The following is a 17,527-nucleotide window of genomic DNA, read 5'->3' as shown; positions in this document are numbered from 1 at the left end:
GATCTTTTTGACAGGCGGGTTAGTGATGAGAAACAGAAAATATAACATATATAACAGTCGATGGAACGATGGAATGCCTAATTCAAATTAGGATTCAATTTTCTGTTATACCAGCAAAAGAGACCCCAACCACTAGCCAAAGAGACCAAAAAGACCCTCGTTCGTAACAACAATGATCTTTAATAAGGATTTTTGTAATCGATATTCGTAGCAGTTACTGCCTGTTATTCGCGTCCCTACCATCCGACCGATATACAAGCGTCTATTATTTTCGGTGTTTCTATTTAAATTTTACTTTGAAGCAATAATTTATAATAGGAAAAGTCTTAGAATTGTCGGATAACGCTTGAATCTTTAGGTACTTTTGTAATATATGTATTTCTTTTAAATATTTTTAAAATTTTTAAAATCATTATATTAAGAAAATAATATGTTCGTGATTGCAAAGTTATGTCGATCAGAAAAAATTGCATCACAAAGATCAAGGTAAATTATACAGGTGTAGTGACGCAACAGTCGGCTACTTTTTTTCAACGAGTTCTCAGCGTTGACAGTTTATCTAGACGTATATAACCAAAGAGCCCAATCTACATGGCGTCGGGCGGCGCCGACGAGTCCCCCGCGCCGCGGTCATCGCCGAGAACGTTACATTCAATACACGGGCGCAGTTCTTCTTCCAGCATGTACAGCTAAAATAACGAAGCTTGTATTTATAATTGATCTAAAGAAATTTATTTTCTAATACATATTACATACGTATACATATTTCTATTAATGCTTAATTAAACATACACTTATGTAATAATAATATTTAATATGAGGTCCTCCTATCTGATTGCACGGGAAAAGAAGACGCACTATCTCCCACTTAACTCTATAGGAGGGCAACCTGAGGCGAACATAGAGAGATCAAGTGCAGGACAGGCCTCTAAAGGCTTTCGGACATAAAACAAACAATTCCGACTTCCAATTCCATGCTTAGTAATTACTTAGTAGTTAGTAATTACGTAGTCTAATACATTTAATCAGCCACCCGTGTAAATGTCACGTTACCCTTCCGTCACTGCCGTATCCCGTGTACTTTTTCGTAGGAACCGTCTCCAGCGACGCGGGAGAGGCGCGCTCCTTCGTAGTAGTTTCAGTAATAAGCGTGTGAGAGCCTCCACACCAGCGGTGACACATGTGCCTAAAGAACCAGAATTACTGTGAATATCACTTTTATATAAATTCAATTTTTTGGTATCACATATTACAGCAAAAGTCTTAATATTTAGTATGTTATAAGAATAAGGCATAATAATATTGTATAACAGCGAATATTTTATTTAAAAAAAATAATAAAAAAATGCGACCACAATAGACCGCGTCAAATGAAATGAAAATTAGCCATTCGGTTATAAAGATCTACCCAGTAACATTGTACACACACAACAAAGAGTCGTCATACAGAGCTGGTAAGACAAAGATATGGTCTACGTACCTATCCCGCTGCGGCTCGTGCTCCTCCAAGTCGCCGAGGCAGGGCGAGGCGAGAGGTGAGGATGGCGGCGATTCTGCGGGCGAGGCGGTCGGCGGGGAGAGGTGCGCGGAGAGGGGCGGCAGGCGCGGCGGCAGGCCGGACACCGCGTCGCGCGCCTGCATGCTCGCCGCCGCGCCGCACGCGCCGCACAGCGCGTCCTTCGCCAGCTGCCGCGTCAGCAGCGCCGCCTGGGGTTGAGGGACCAGTTATCGTGTAGGTAGCGATGGATAGTTTCCGACACACAAAAAATTACTGTTACACACGCGACTGCATCATTGATGATATGATTCTACGTACGACGCACCTTCTCTTCTTCAATAAAACATAGTTTAATCTTTCTAGTAAGACGATACTGAAAGTATATAGAGAATACAGTCTTGCAAAACCTTAGGTTCTCCTAGCACGGTAGCCAGCAGTCGTATCTTCTTGTCTAGAAGTTGTAGTTCTTTTTGGGCCTCATCACGTGCAGACAGCAGATCCACAATCTGCCCTTTGCCGTCAGTTATGCGTGTTAAATCTTTAATGGCTGCCTGTCGTAGTTAATTGGATTAAAACAAATAATTTGATAATACTCAAGCCCAGCGCTAACTATTGGGAAATATGAATATATTTCTCAATAGTACAGACACAAGACAAAATGTCAAGAAGTATTAACGACACTTTACACAATCAATGGGGTGCTGACCCTGATATTTACGCTATATATCCCTTGTTCCAGTTATTACACATGCTTAATCAGCCTTTACACCGGAGCTTGAATGATCTTACGACCAAAACACATAATTGAAAAACGTATGTAATTTAATTGATGGGCGAAAGTTTTGTTACCATCCAGGTCATTTCTTGTTTATGGAATTTGTCGTGACATAATTCAATACGTCGCTCGAAATCCGCACGCGCCTTTGCGAATTCTTCTTCCGACAACAAACCTGCGAGCCGCGAAATGTCCGCCTGTGAATATTCATTTCTAGTATTTTGAAGTCTTCAGATCGAAACCAACCTTCCGATATTTGACAACAAATTTTTAACATTCATAATGTTTACACCAAAACATCCATCACAAGATCTTTTCGTTATAAGACTCTTTTTAATAGATTTTTCAAATGTTTATTTTAGGACCTTTCAGACAACATATTCCCTTTTTTAAGTTTCTTCCACAGAGGTGAAACGTGTAAGAAATAAAACCTACAGATCTTAAAATATCAAACCAACCACCACTGACACAATATGTCAGTTTTAAATTGTATAAATATATTTGCCTGTATTTCATACCTTGTCCCTAAGCCCGTCTAAGACCTCGTCTCGATCTGATTTTTGCTCCCGCAGCATCTCCACGCATTCCACCAAGCTCTACATATAGACAATAATTGTTTCATATATTATTTAACGTCAACTCTTACTTCTCTGTGTTTTCGAATAAGCACCATATAATCATTTTATTCTTTACGAGAATTACAAGAAGATAGAATTTACAAGAATTTCAACATTACTTACAAAATGTGATCTTTATTAGCAACAATATTGGCGGGTACAATAATGTAATCTAGTAATACGAGATTATCTTATATTTGAATTCCTAACAATTCTATTTTTGCTGGCAATCAAAGTTTGAAGTTAATTTTAATATTAAAAGTACCTATAGCAATATTTTTAAATACAATAAGTTAGTCGTCAGGGAGTCGTCCGCTATCCCTCGCATTATTGATATTAAAAATAAATAAATAAGAATTGCCATCATTGCATGACAAATAAATGAAGAAAATCTTATACTTAGTTTATATATATTGTCTAAAATTCCCGGTTACGAAGATTTTTTATAACCTACGAATTATACGAATTACCGATAGTATTCGTAAAGGTTAAATTGACACTCTTACTTCAATTATTTCAATGAATTAAAATTACAATCAGAAGCGTAGCGTGCCTTGGCGGGGCCCCGTATAAAAAAATGTTTGTAGGGTAAAGATTTCTCACAAAAGAAAATTTTCATGGTCAAGTACAATTTGCGTAAAAGTGCTTCTAATGGAAACACCGTTAACCCAAGCAGAGAAGTTCGATTTGCTTTGACGGTCTGCTAACAACCAACCGAAGTGGCAATACGGTTTGTTTAAAACATTAGAATAATATAACTATGGTCTTGGAATTTGTATGGCTGTCTTATTGATATATGAATAAAAGGAGACCGAAAAAGGTCGTTTACTTTCTGGACTCAATTTAAAAATATTTTTCGTTTGTAAAATTTTTAAATAATTTTACGGGGGCCCCGTATTTTTGATGCATGTAGCTACACTCCTGATTAAATTCAACAATAATAGTTCCCCACGTGCATCTCTCCTCCTAGTTGTGAGTGTAGAGTTGTGAGATTCTTGTGAGCGTGCTGTGTGGTCTCCAGTTCCGTGACTAATTCTTGGTAACGTTCCGTCAACTCCACAAGAGCTGTATTGAACAATAACATTAGGCCTTTGCGCTCAGGCATAACATACATATTTTTTACAAGTCTTTTCTTATAATCTCTTTAAGTCATCTTATACAATTTATAATTTACCCGCATTTTCAGCGTTATTGTTAACATTTTCCAGCTGCGCGAGGCCGGTCTTAAGATCCGTATGTATCTGGACAATTTGGTCTTGAAAACTTCGCATCTGAGCAAAAAAAAAAACAAACAAACAAGTTATTTTTTTTTAAATTTATTACACCAATACCACATGCCACGTTATCGAAGATCGCAAATTTAAATACGGGAAAATGTTCGTGTAAAAACTATGAAATTCTAACACATGTGTTTCAACCCGCATTGAAGTGCCAAACCGTCTCTTATGTGGAAAGGAAGAATTTGCCCCATCTGGTAAAGTAAATGTCAACAGGCTGTTACTATACCAGATGGGCCACCTGATGGAAAGAGGTGCGATCTGTGAAACTAACTTACTTGCCCGTAATATAATTCAATCGGATTTAGAACACATTTTGAAAACCCTATAAATATCCAACATAAATAATCTGATAAGAATAAATAAACCAGAAAATATTGAAAACTACACCAAAATAAAACTAATATTTACCTGCGTGGTCAATCCTGAATCAAAACCGCTCAGCTGGTCTGAGTAATCTCCCACCAACGAGTATAGCACCGTGATGCGGTTATTCAGCTTCAGCGCTACATCCACTTTATCCGCTAATTGAAAAAAAAATAATAATAATAGTACTGCTACAATTCTTTCTAATAAACAAACTTTCACAACTCAGCGTCTCATTTATTAAAGTTTTCTGGTATACTGGGTAGAGCAACATCCAGTTCATAAGGAGTTTATTTTATTCTACTGTTAAATGTGTGTGAGTTGATTCAATTTATTACAGTTTCGAAGTTAAGGCAACAGTAGGTGGCCCAATCGTAAGTCTGTCTTCCTCCTATAACCCTAAACAAATCATATAATGTTATATTTCGAACTCTCACCCACGGACATAGCAGTGTGGAGGGCATTTTCGGCGGCAGTAGTTGCGCGCAACGTCAAACTGTCTAAGTTTTTCGACAATTCTTCTCTTAGTTGTCGCAAAGCAGAACTTAAAGCAAAAGATTTATTCTCACGTATGGACGTCATAAAAGGCAGGTGTAATATGTACAAATAATATTATGTTATTACCCTAATAACACACTAATAATTTTAAATATCTCAGTAGCAGTTCACTACCGCACTTTAGAAATCGCTTGGTCTTATCGCCTTATTCTTTCCTGTTGCTCCGGATTCGCCGTCCCATTACATTATGAGATACAGGGAAACAAGAGTTAACTTTAGTTTTCGCACACACGTGGAAACTATTATATATTCTGCGAAGTTAACCAGTCTCCTTTGAGGTCGACCGCTGTGGTTGAAATCGTTCAGGAGTACATCGATTGTAGAAAAAATTATTAGAAAAAAAACGATTTATCAACAAAAAGTAAATAGATTATAACATAAATTCATAAACAAATATTTTCTGTTTTATCGAACACTAAATGCAAGTTCTAAATACTTAAATAGGGAAAGCATTAAAACGAATAGCTCATACTTTAACTCCTCATGAGTGATTGCTGGGCCCATGGATAGTATAGAAGGTCTTGTGGCTACAGACTGTCTGCTGGTCGCTGTAGATGGGCGAGGGGTCGTCGGAGCGGAATGAGCTTTAGGTTTTCCATCGGCCCGTGACATCTGAGACGACTTTGGATCAATCGCTACGGATTTTCTTGAAGCTACCGATTGATGAGATTTCGCTTTCTATAAAATTATAAAAAACAAATATGTACTAAGAAAACGGAGAGACCAATTACCGTAGACGCGGTATACCATAATATGTTTGAAATGAATGGTACGTTTATAAAAATATGTACGTTTATATATATAATAAGACGTTATTAAATAATCAAAATGAAGTTTACACTGACCCAGAGGCAACTAAGACGTTAATTAAACTACATATACATATTAAACTACGGCGTAACGCAACTTTTATGAAATGACGGATATCATGGTTATAAAGACAGAAGTTTCCGAGTCTAACAATAAAATTAATATTGTAACTCTTTTAATCAACAAATGTTTAAGAGCACCGAGAAGCCTCACACACCTAAAACCACGTATTCACCCAATGTGATGATTACATACATAGGACTTATACATAATGAAGGTACTTAAAAATTTTAAACAATTCAGTTTAAGTCTTCAAATAAAAGTTATTATTAAGCTATGTCTGTATGTACATGTGTTTTTTTCTATCATATACATATATACTTAAACTAGATAACTCATACTTGGTTACAAAGGCTAGCTAATTACATCTCTGACCTCTGGTTTTACCCCTTCTATCTCATCGGGTGCCATAGTCGGTTCAATTTTAACTTCATCAACCTTTTCAGCAATATCTTCAGGTAACGCACCGGCTGCAGCGAGCTGAGTCAATAGTCCCGTCATACGATTAATGGCATTTTCAGCTGCTTTCACTCGGGCTGTGACCTATATCAATAAAAATATCGACGTTGGAAGGACTAAATGACGGCAAGTGTCGGATCAATATTAAGGATTTAAATGACATGACATTTTCCTAGATGAATATTTTAAATTAGTCGTAGGGAAGATGATGATATAACACCTGCATAGCTTGCATGGCTTCGGGCAGCGTAGCATTTCCTGAAGCAAGATCGTTTTTTAGCTTCTCGTTGTCTGGAAGCACAAGTGGTTTCGGGACTGCTATCTCCATTAAATCATTCACCGCAGCCTCCAGCAGAGCAAATTGTGATTGAGTGACTACGTCTATATTCGCACGACCCCGAGACTCTGTCATGGTATTGGTAAGAAAATCAAGTTAGTCACATAAATTAATATATTATATTTGTTAATTATTATTTGTATCAGAATTGTCGATAAAAGATTAACACTGACAAAAATAAAATAATAATTAATGTAAGCGTTAGCACTTGACACCACCATGGATTAGAGATCACTGACCTAAGCTATTCTGTCACCACTCCTAACATAAGATATTTTCGCTTATTGTTGACATAAATTGAAGTATTCCCGGTCTCAACTATTATATTAATATATTCAGGTCCTAATTAGCGGGATTCTAGTATAATTTGTTGAATATATTTGTGCTGTTACAAAAACGCAGTACTTTTGCATTAATATATATATGTTCTTATCGTTTGCTATCTGCTGTTTAACTGTAGTTGATCATTGTGAAAATACAACATCTGTCGTAGAACTGAATGAAAATCCGCCATACATTGCTAAGGCAGATTTAAACAGTCTTAAAGTTTCAAGTTTTTAACATATGGAATAAATATAAAGCTTACCTGTTTGGGTAGTCGGCCCTTTCTCCACTGAAATCCAAAACCGTTATTATTAATGTTGTACTTGATTAGATTATCTAAACATTTTAATCGTATTAAGATCAATAAACGTAAATAGACCCTGATAATATTACCTACAAGTACTTTCTCTTTGCCCCTTTCAGCTTCTGAAACAGTATATTAACCAATAAATAAAGTCAAAAAATATCGAAATTTTAAATGAAACACTTATAAAAAAAAAACCTGTAATTGCGATGGTGGCTGACATTACTCTTGCTTTCTTGGCTTCTTTCTAGATACAAAAGTAATAAAATACATAATAATGAAACAAAAAATTAAGAATATAACGAAACGAAGTCACGTCCAACATAACATCAAGATTATTGACGTCAATTTGAGAGCCTGTGGTATTTTGTTAATTTACTCTTATGTAACATTTTTGTTAGATAAGCGTAAATTAACAACGTGTAAAAGGTATCAGCACCAACCGTTCGTTCAGCATGATCCATTTCCTTCTCAGCTTTTGCTTTCTCTTTTTCCATGTCTTTTTCTTTATGCCTCTTTTGTTTCTGGGCTCTATCTTTCTCCTTTTTAGTCTGTTTCTCTGTTGCATCTTTATCCTTTTCCATGTATTGCAGGTCCTCTTTTTGCTCTTTCTTTTCAATACTTTCCAAGTCCTTCTGGCCTTCTTTTTCTTTTTTATCTTGTTTTGTACTACGCTCTTCTTTGATTCCCGCCATCCGACGTTTTACCGGTGAACGAGGACTCTTAGAAGACGAACTTTCCGTGGTAGTTTCAGGAGTGCCTTTTAACCGTTGTGGTTTTAAATCCGCGCTTCTGATCTCTACCCTTTGTTCCAGCATACGTTGCTGTCGCGCTAAGATGTGAAGAATCATTTGAACCAATTTGAAATTTACTGTATTTTCCTGGCAATTACAGATAAATTTATAAGTTTTGATTTTGAAAAAAATATAATATTATATTTAGCAATTGTAAAAAATACACAGTCTTTGATACACTAATTCACCTAACATTACAAACAAATTATATTGAAAATTATTCTTTAACTAATTTGGTTTCAATAATAGCTTTTAACTTACATCCGGCGAACCGAGCGCTCTGTTTATCAGGTCCTCGACACTTATTAAAAGCGCTGAATCGCTCATATTGGGTGACCCATACAATGATTCGTAAGGCATTTTGTAGAAGTTAGTTTATATCTTTTACAGAACCTAAACTCTTTTTCAAAACAACGTACTTCAATCACCACAAAGTAAGTCACGGTGATATATTTTCTCAAAGAGTAATAATGACAAAACTGTAATGGCCAGTCTATGTTGTTTTTTTTTTTTGGTTTATAAATATACATATTTGATACATATAAAGATAAATTGAAGATATAATTCATATTGGTCCATTTAAGGATCTTTTAAAATCCCATGCTGCAACATGCTAATATTATTGTCGTTTTATAATTTAAAAAAAAAAAGAAAACTTAATTGACAAAAACTATTTTAACTTATTATTTTTTAGATTTTGTTGAAACAAAAGGAAGAGCTGCTAAGCTTTTGTGTAGAGCCGGCAAGTAGGGCGAGTGAAGCATGTGCTGACACTGCAAACAGTCGCATTTAAAAATAATTTTACAAAAGAACAAAATAACATATTTTTATTTGTAACTTTATTCAATATTATCGAAAACATAAAGTACACATTAGTCGTGATTTTCTTCTGCCGTTGGCGTCAGCCCATATTTACCAAGGCCCGCCCCTTCACTTCAAATAAACTGTCAGCGTGTTAGTAAATTTTAAGATTACCGCCACAACACCCGGAACTTCATGCAATTGAAATTGTGCAAGGGATCCTAAAGAAATATGTTGTAATAATTCAATCGATATTATCGCTGTTATCAATAGTATTGCTCACAAAAAGCTATGGATACTATCAATAGTATCAACCTGTATAGACGCGTGACGATAATATCAATAAACTATAAAATACCCTTGCTTACACCTTATCTAACGATAGACAACCGAATGTTTCTCGATAGTGGACTATCAGTTTGTAACACTACACTAAATGCTCATTATATTATAACTTATTTATCTATTTCTATTTCTACACCCACTTAAAATTATTGAAAAAATATATATACATTTTTTTAATAAAATAAACGTTTAAATACTATGTCATTGTAAACACGAGCGTCACTCACATTATCTCGGCACACGCAGAGTGCCTACATCGATAATTGAACGTGCTTTCATGCGTAAATTGTCTATGTATTGTCTATAATATTTAGATGTTAGGTATATTATACTATCAGCGTTTCCAGTGCTCTTCTCTTCTTTCAGTAGTGCACTGTGAGACACATCTTGGGTATAGATATGAAATACACAGAACAACGCTGAACGCACCCTTGTGGCCTCACTAAGACGGCAAAAACGAGTGACAGCGACGGTACGTAATGAGAATGAAATCGTATCTCTGGTAATATTCATTTTAAATTTGTTTTCAAAGAGCTAGGATTAGTCTCGGCTCAGATATTATTAATCGGCAGTAGGGTTAATGACCTGCCTTATTGTTATTGCTGTTCCAATGAGAGCCTGTGAATTCTCATGTGGCAGATGTTTTTCAGACCAATGTACCGAATATTATATAGTTTTTTACATATTTCCAATAAACAAAACAAAACATTTCCTGTGTAAACATTATATTAGATTGGAAGGGATAAATAACACAACAAGGTTTAAATTAATATTTATTTATAATAACTTTCGTCTATCAACACGTATCAAGTTCAAACAGCAAGATATACTTTATTGTAGATATTTGTACGCGACAGCTAGCCGCTACCCGCTAGAAGCAGTTCGTTATAATACTGAACATCGAAAAATATACGGAAAATGCCAAGATTATAAATAAAAACAAAAAAATCCTTTCGAAATATCTAAATATAATGTGGAATGCACCAGGGACGACAGTATGAGTCACACGATGTTGCCAATAGTAATGTTAGTTCATATAAATATATTTATAATAATCACAAGTAACAACTAGCGCGACCGCGGGAGGACGTCGAGGGAGCCCCGTGGGAGTCTATGTACAGAGGGCGGAGCCCGGCCGCGGGTCTCGTAGAATTCAACGACGGTATTACACTACACATCGAACTGTAACACTTAAACATTTTAAATACGATCAATAATAATTATCTATTAGAATTTTTAATTTCATCAATCCGAAGTTAGGCTTCGGTTTAAATAATATATACCGTGGCCACCGCGATATCGACTCTCGACGCGTCGATACGACTCGGTGGCGGTGGCGGTGGCGGTGGCGGTCCGATGGCGAACGGGTGAGGTGGGGAGGAGGCGACCTAGTCCTCGAGGTTGCGGAAGGCGGCGGACATGTCTTCGAGGAGCTGGTCGAAATCTGCCTTGATCTTGGCCTCGCCGTCCTTGACGGGGTCCTAGAGTCGCAAACGAAAGGACACATTAAATATCGCCGACGGTCGGTCGTCGCACCGGCGGGCAGACGGCGCCGGAGCCTCACCTTGAACTTCATGGAGGAGAGCTGGTAGAGCACGTTGGCCATGGCGTCGCGGATGACGTTCCACGTGACCTTGTTGTCGGACTGCGCCGTGGACTCCACCGCGTGGCGCGACATGTCGTAGAAGGCGATGATGTTCTTCAGCATGCCCACCGTCTTGTAGAACGGGCAGAACCGGTCGTACGACGAGTAGCTGCGGACACACCACACGCGCCTCAGTCGCGACTCGGCCTCGCGAGACTACTAGATACTACTACATCTAGCGGTCGGTGGGGTACCTGTTCTGTTGCAGGAAGTCGTCCTTGAGCAGTTTGGCCACCTCGAGGGTGATCTTGTCCGTCTCGGCGAGCGACGCTTTACCGACGAGCTGCACGATTTCTGAGAGGTCCTCTTCCTCTTGGAGGATTTCCTTGACCTGCGGACGGCACCGATGTAAGCATGATGACGAATGTTTCGAGATCGATCGTTATTTGTGATGTCGATGTGAATATAACTTCGAAATTAACGATTATTACAAATATTGTAAAGATTTTTTTTTAAGTATAAATAGTTAATAGAAAGTTTAATTTTCAGATATTAGAGGTATGGTGCTACAACTGAGTGCCGACGTGGGCGAGTTGCCGGGCGTACCTTGGTCCGGAGGGGTACGAACTCGGAGTAGTTCTTCTCGTAGAAGTCATCGAGCGCGCGCATGTACTTGCTGTAGGAGATGAGCCAGTTGATGGAGGGGAAGTGCTTGCGCTGGGCCAGCTTCTTGTCCAAGCCCCAGAACACCTGCACGATACCCAGCGTGGCGGCCGTCACGGGGTCGGAGAAGTCTCCTCCGGGGGGGGACACGGCGCCCACGATGGACACGGAACCCTCGCGGTCGGGGTTGCCCAGGCACTTGACGCGACCAGCGCGCTCGTAGAACGAAGCCAGACGGGCACCCAGGTACGCGGGGTAACCCGAATCGGCCGGCATCTCCGCCAGACGTCCCGAGATTTCTCTCAGCGCCTCGGCCCATCGAGACGTGGAGTCGGCCATCATGGACACGTTGTAGCCCATGTCACGGAAGTACTCCGACAGAGTGATGCCCGTGTAGATGGAGGCCTCGCGAGCCGCCACCGGCATGTTGGACGTGTTGGCCACGAGCGCCGTACGCTTCATGATGGACTCCGTCACGCCGTCGATCTCCACCGACAGCTCGGGGAAGTCCCGCAACACCTCGGACATCTCGTTACCGCGCTCCCCGCAACCCACGTAGATGATGACGTCGGAGTTGGAGTACTTGGACAGAGCCTGGGAGATCACAGTCTTGCCGCACCCGAAGGCTCCGGGGATGGCGGTGGTTCCGCCCTGGACGCAGCTGCGGGACGGAAGTGTGATTAGCGACGGAGGCCGGGGGCGGGGCGGGTGGCGCGGGGCGCGGGGCGCGGCGGGCGCTACTCACGGGAACAGCGAGTCGAGCACGCGCTGGCCGGTGAGCAGCGGGTGGTTGGCGGGCAGCTTCTCGGTGACGGGGCGCGGCTGGCGCACGGGCCACACCTGCAGCATGCTGTACTGCGCCTTCTCGCCGTCGAACTCCGTCTCCAGCACGATGTCCTGTCGCGTATTGTATACATGTAGGACGTATTATTTTGTACGCGGTCGGGCCGTAGTACTGGGACGTGCAGGAGGACTACTCACGGTGACTTTGTAGTTCCCGGCGGGCGCGATGTAGGTGACGGTTCCCTTGGCGCGGGGGGGGAGCAGCATCTTGTGTTTGACCAGCGTGTTCTCGTGCACGATACCGTACAGGTCGCCGCCCGTGATGTGCGAGCCGGGCTGAAACACGGACACGTAACTTTCGTAGAAATTGGGTTTCCATGGATTTAAAAAATGTTTTTTTAATAATTAACTTAGGATAATAATGATATGGAAATAATTTTCATGTTATGCTGATTACAGTACTCCCAAGCCAGCATCTTAAGCAATTTCGCATACCTTAACGTTAAGTGGGTTGAATTCCCAGTCGATCTCTCTGGCCAGGCAGGGTACGTTGACACCCTTGGGGATGTAAATGGACTGTGTGAGCTCGTTGATGTCCTTCAGAGGTCTCTGGATACCGTCGAAGATTGAGCCCAGGATACCGGGTCCGAGCTCGACGGACAGGGGTTTACCGGTACGGAGTACTGGGTCACCGACTGTCACGCCCGATGTCTCTTCGTATACCTAGAGAAATAATTGATTATAAAAACACTACAAATATATATCAGTAAAATGTATATGGTGTCTATAATACTGAAAGATATCAACAGAAAATTATGCAATTTAACTTAAATATATACTTTATTAATTTCAAGGGAATTAAATACTTAAAGGTCGACTCGCGTGCGTCAGTCTCATGATCTGATTCTGATCGCTTTGGATTCTATTTATCGACTTATCGTCACTCACCTGGATGGTGGCCATGTCACCCTCAAGACGGATAATCTCTCCTACCAGCTCGTTGTAACCGACACGCACCAACTCGTACATAGCGGATCCGGACATCTTCTCCGCTGTGACGACTGATCAAAGACAATAGACATATTATAAACACAAAAAAATATTTAACTATTGTGCTCAAGCCAAAGACAATATTTTTGTTCCTATTACTATGACTATTTAAGTTATTAAAAGGCAAGTTTTCTGGTTCAATTCTGCAATTAATTTGTGTTTATAATTAATTAATCTTATGCTCGGCGATCAAAGGAAATATCGCGGGATTAATGACATAACCTGCACGTATCGGATTAAATTTAGACCAACGATACGGTCAAGTAAGTGAGACGGTGGTCACCACCAGCACGTGTTGAGGCAGCGTAGAGTACGCTGCAAAACTTTCTCAATAAAGGAAGAATAGGTGTTGTGCGGTCTTATTTTATTTAACAATGTTACAAATTGTTCACTTTTCTTTTCTCTCTCATTAGAGATTTTAATTTGACAGGAAAATAAAATAAAAGTTAAACATAATGTCAGTAGCATTATGATTTCGTATATATCATAAATGAATTATTATTCGACGTTATACATTATTAAAAAAAAATATGACATAGTACGTACGCTAGTAAATAAAATGCAATGTAGTATTACAATTATAAGTGTGCATGAATTACGGAAATCGTACGGCTTCAGAACCTATCAAACACAACTAGGCGCTCTACATACAGCTCAATTGAATTAAGCATAAATATTACTTAATTACAACAAATTTAAGTACACATATTAATTTTCATGTGTAAAATTTAATACTAACTTATATATACATACTATAGTACACGGATAAGTAGAGCAGTATTCATGTAAGAACGAGATCAAAACTCGCCGCAGAAAACGATCGTGAAATTGCAAAAGGTTAAATTTACTCTAACGACAGTTATTATAAATATATGACACTATGAAAACTCCGGCAGACTCTTTTGCCGGTTCTTCTATAGTCTGTATTAACTACATTTTTATATAAAACATATAGGCGGACGGACGTGCCAATGGGTCACCTGATGCTGGTCACCATTGACCATAGACAATGGCATCGTAAGAAATATTAACCATTCCTCACAACACCAATGCGCCACCAAACTTGGGAACTAATTATAAGATGTTATGTTCCTTGTACGTGTTACACTGGCTTACACACATTTCAAAACGGTATACACGAATCAAAGTGGCATATACTGTAAATTTACAACATTACAAGAGTGAGAAGCGATATGAGTTTTTACAGAACAACACTGATAAATTTTAAATACTTCAAGACCTTGCCGCATTGACAGCAATCATGTCATTGTCACTCATTTCGAAACTTATTTGTAACAAATTAAGAATTTAAAATCTATTAAATTGTTTTACTTCAGGGAGATGGATTAGTATTTAGGCAGAGATAAATTAATTATAAACACATTTTGCATATAAATGTTATCTAAATGGTGCTTGCTTAGATTTGAACCTGGGACTTTCAGTTAACAATTACATTCTTTAGTGAACTGGGTGTGGGATGGGGAATAATGTACATTATAGACAAATACATATAACTATATATCTATAATCTGACTCAATCTATATTAGAACTGAGACTATTCACTTAACATTAAAACACTTATATTAAGTAACAGAATTTAAGATTAAAATGAATTAAAGAATTTCAGTAACACTTACCGGGACCGGATACGGCGAAGACATATCCGAATCTCTCCTCATTTTCTTCATTGGCGATCGTCTTCAAACCGCCCTTCGACATTTTGACGATTTATCTAAGCCTGCAAGCATAAGACGGTGTTCAATACTAACATTTCCTAACTTGCACCGATTAGCACCTGACAACTCTTTACACTTAAGCACATTCATCTTCTTATGGAAATAACATTTAAACTCATATTATTGGCATAAAATAGATACAAAAATACACCAAGTTATCATTTACATAACTATATCCGACAGAAAAATATCTGTATTGAATTAATTGGAAAAGATCTATAATTAAAAGCATGAGATTAATCTTTTCTTAAACATTTCAAAACAAATAGCAATTATTAATTAGGAATCAACATTGGTTTATGTCTGGAAAAAATTACCTTTTTTATTAAATCGTAAAATTACACTACACAAGACTAGCTCTGATCCGACTGAATGACAGATCAGCTGATCCTGATCTTTATCTATTTCCAAAAGATAAGAATCATCAATCACTGTCAATAAAAATTTAGAAAATCCTATTTTAAAAAAAATAGTAGATTACATTAGATGCATGTATCTTAGTTTGGAACTTAAACCTAGTTTTCAATTAAAATAAGGTTTAAAGAAATATTTTTAACAATAGTTGGGTGGACCAAATTTCCGAAGTTGGGTAGCAAAAATTTATATCTTTATTAAGCAGGAATCATTTTTAAAAGGCTGACAACTACCTGCAGTTCTAGCTCAGTCTATAATGACTTTTAAAACATAAATATTATAGTTAATTATAGAATATAGAACTAGACCTCTGCAAGTTCGGTATTAAAATAACTTACCGTTATGTATCCTTAAATTAATTAATACTTTTTGGATTGCAAGTATGGCTCCTATTAGTACCCTTAAAGCATACTATTGTGTAATAAATTATGTTTTTTTGTTCCTAAATTTTACCATGATATAATTTTAACAAGAGTTAGAATCAAACATTTGGTAAATTCATTCATTACATAATAATCTATAAACTCATTCAATTTATATAAAAGCATAAAAATGAACAGTTCCTTTAAAAATTGTTATGAAATTAAAATTTCATAATTTTAAAATAAAAAATTTTAACCTTACTAAAATAAATAGACTGCTAATTTCTTTACAGATTATTTGGCTATATCTCATATAAAATGGTAAGGAATAATAGATGATAGGGAGAAACATTAGAGAAAAAGATTAAATACAAAAGGAAATTCCTTCAATTTAGAAATTTATGGAGAAAATATCCAGACATACATTTATAACGTCAGAAATTAACCATGTATTAATTTTATTGTATTCTTACTTTATGTATTAAATATTTGAATAAAATATTATTATTTTAAATAGATACAACAACAAATAGGTCAACCCATTTCGACATAATATGCTATGTTATATTAATAAGAATCTAATAAGATTTATTATAGATTACTTATGTAGAAATTTTGCATTAACTTGAAGAGAAATACTGTGCAAATATACTTTTTTCGTATAGAATTTGTAAAAAAAAATATCGATTAAATTGTTATTATAAAGAAGCAGGTGTCTCAATACTAATTTAATGTAGTTTTCGTTGAAATTTTAGACTTAAATTAAGTATCCACCTCAGTCACATGATGAGAATTGGGTGGAACAAAAAGTACTTACATACAAAATATATGGAATATTTTACACGTAATTGTTTATATTAATATAATAGCTGAGATGTAGACAAAAATTACTTAATTGTCCCACTTCTACATCAATAAATAGGATAATTACGTGACAATACAAGATCTAAATGAAAATTTTGAAAATGGCAGAAATACGCAAAAGCTTACCAAGAAAAATCTTAAATATAAATGTCCACTAAGTATTAACACAAGCACATTAAAAAAACTATGATATATGCAGTATTAAAGCAAATTTATGAAAAAAATCAACTCACGGGACAAGAAAGATGGAAAAGACGATCGGGGAATGGCGGAGTAACACAACTTATCACAAGACCGATGATAAAAGTTGTGTCAGCTGACCTGAGTCTATGACTTTTGTCTACTATCTTTGGTTAAATTCATTGATTTTTAATTTAAATGCTCAAATCACAATAAAAATCCATAACATTGATTGTGTTTTTAATGCATAATATAAATAAAAATAACTAAAATAATGATTTCAAAAATACAATATTTTTTTTGTTTATCTTGTAATCAAATATTCTTTAAAAAATGTATTAATCGGGTATAAGCTAATATCGAAATATCGAACAACTTAATACAAAACAAAAGGACTAAAATTAAAACAATCATTTTAGACAAGAAAAATCAACGGTCATAATAATAAAGCTCGAAACACATACTTAGAAACACCTAAGAATTTAAAGCAGTTAGATGATGTTTTTGTAAATCAGGAATGCTAGAGAGAAGTATGCAGGGCCGAATTTAGGGACTACAACCCCG

The 17,527-nt window shown here is 37.3% G+C and overlaps 2 protein-coding genes across 4 annotated transcripts in view; both read right to left on the bottom strand.

Moving 5' to 3' along the window:
- Window positions 1–504: 504 nt before the first annotated feature.
- Window positions 505–8,539, bottom strand: LOC125069017 (myosin-2 heavy chain-like). The gene is made up of 18 exons (XM_047678420.1): window positions 8,441–8,539; window positions 7,829–8,266; window positions 7,584–7,632; window positions 7,475–7,507; window positions 7,344–7,370; window positions 6,641–6,825; window positions 6,337–6,504; window positions 5,564–5,769; window positions 4,971–5,077; window positions 4,579–4,691; window positions 4,065–4,161; window positions 3,843–3,955; window positions 2,792–2,869; window positions 2,348–2,470; window positions 1,906–2,049; window positions 1,481–1,707; window positions 1,054–1,186; window positions 505–689 (listed from the first exon to the last, which is right to left on the bottom strand). Exons 1-18 carry the CDS (start codon window positions 8,537–8,539, stop codon window positions 588–590), a joined length of 2,442 nt encoding a protein of 813 aa, XP_047534376.1. The 3' UTR covers window positions 505–587.
- The window catches only part of LOC125068700 (V-type proton ATPase catalytic subunit A), a 26,404-nt gene continuing 16,930 nt past the window's right edge, over window positions 8,054–17,527 (bottom strand). The window contains exons 1-10 of one of the 3 annotated variants that reach the window (XM_047677985.1): window positions 17,017–17,067; window positions 15,045–15,145; window positions 13,305–13,417; window positions 12,852–13,079; window positions 12,555–12,692; window positions 12,319–12,470; window positions 11,517–12,234; window positions 11,144–11,301; window positions 10,194–10,196; window positions 8,054–8,064 (exon numbers count right to left, since the gene is read on the bottom strand). In XM_047677985.1, the coding sequence (XP_047533941.1) occupies window positions 11,146–11,301; window positions 11,517–12,234; window positions 12,319–12,470; window positions 12,555–12,692; window positions 12,852–13,079; window positions 13,305–13,417; window positions 15,045–15,126 (1,587 nt within the window). In that variant the 5' untranslated portion in view covers window positions 15,127–15,145; window positions 17,017–17,067 and the 3' untranslated portion in view covers window positions 8,054–8,064; window positions 10,194–10,196; window positions 11,144–11,145. Of the gene's footprint in view, window positions 8,065–10,085; window positions 10,807–10,889; window positions 11,080–11,143; window positions 11,302–11,516; window positions 12,235–12,318; window positions 12,471–12,554; window positions 12,693–12,851; window positions 13,080–13,304; window positions 13,418–15,044; window positions 15,146–16,909; window positions 16,929–17,016; window positions 17,068–17,527 lie in introns of those variants that run through there. The other 2 variants (XM_047677984.1, XM_047677983.1) reach the window with 2 other exon arrangements.

This window comes from Vanessa atalanta, chromosome 14 (assembly GCF_905147765.1).
Source record: "Vanessa atalanta chromosome 14, ilVanAtal1.2, whole genome shotgun sequence".
In the NCBI taxonomy this organism is placed as follows: domain Eukaryota; kingdom Metazoa; phylum Arthropoda; class Insecta; order Lepidoptera; family Nymphalidae; genus Vanessa; species Vanessa atalanta.
The sequence above is the reverse complement of the archived record's forward strand: the minus strand, read 5'-3'. Positions and strand labels throughout refer to the sequence as shown.

Coding starts and splice junctions, on each gene's coding strand:
- LOC125069017 (XM_047678420.1), bottom strand. CDS start 8,539: ATGCCTTACGAATCATTGTATGGGTCACCCAATATGAGCGATTCAGCG. Junction 6,505..6,640: donor AAGCCATGCAAGCTATGCAG/GTGTTATATCAT, acceptor TTATTGATATAG/GTCACAGCCCGAGTGAAAGC. Junction 690..1,053: donor GATACGGCAGTGACGGAAGG/GTAACGTGACAT, acceptor TCGTTATTTTAG/CTGTACATGCTGGAAGAAGA.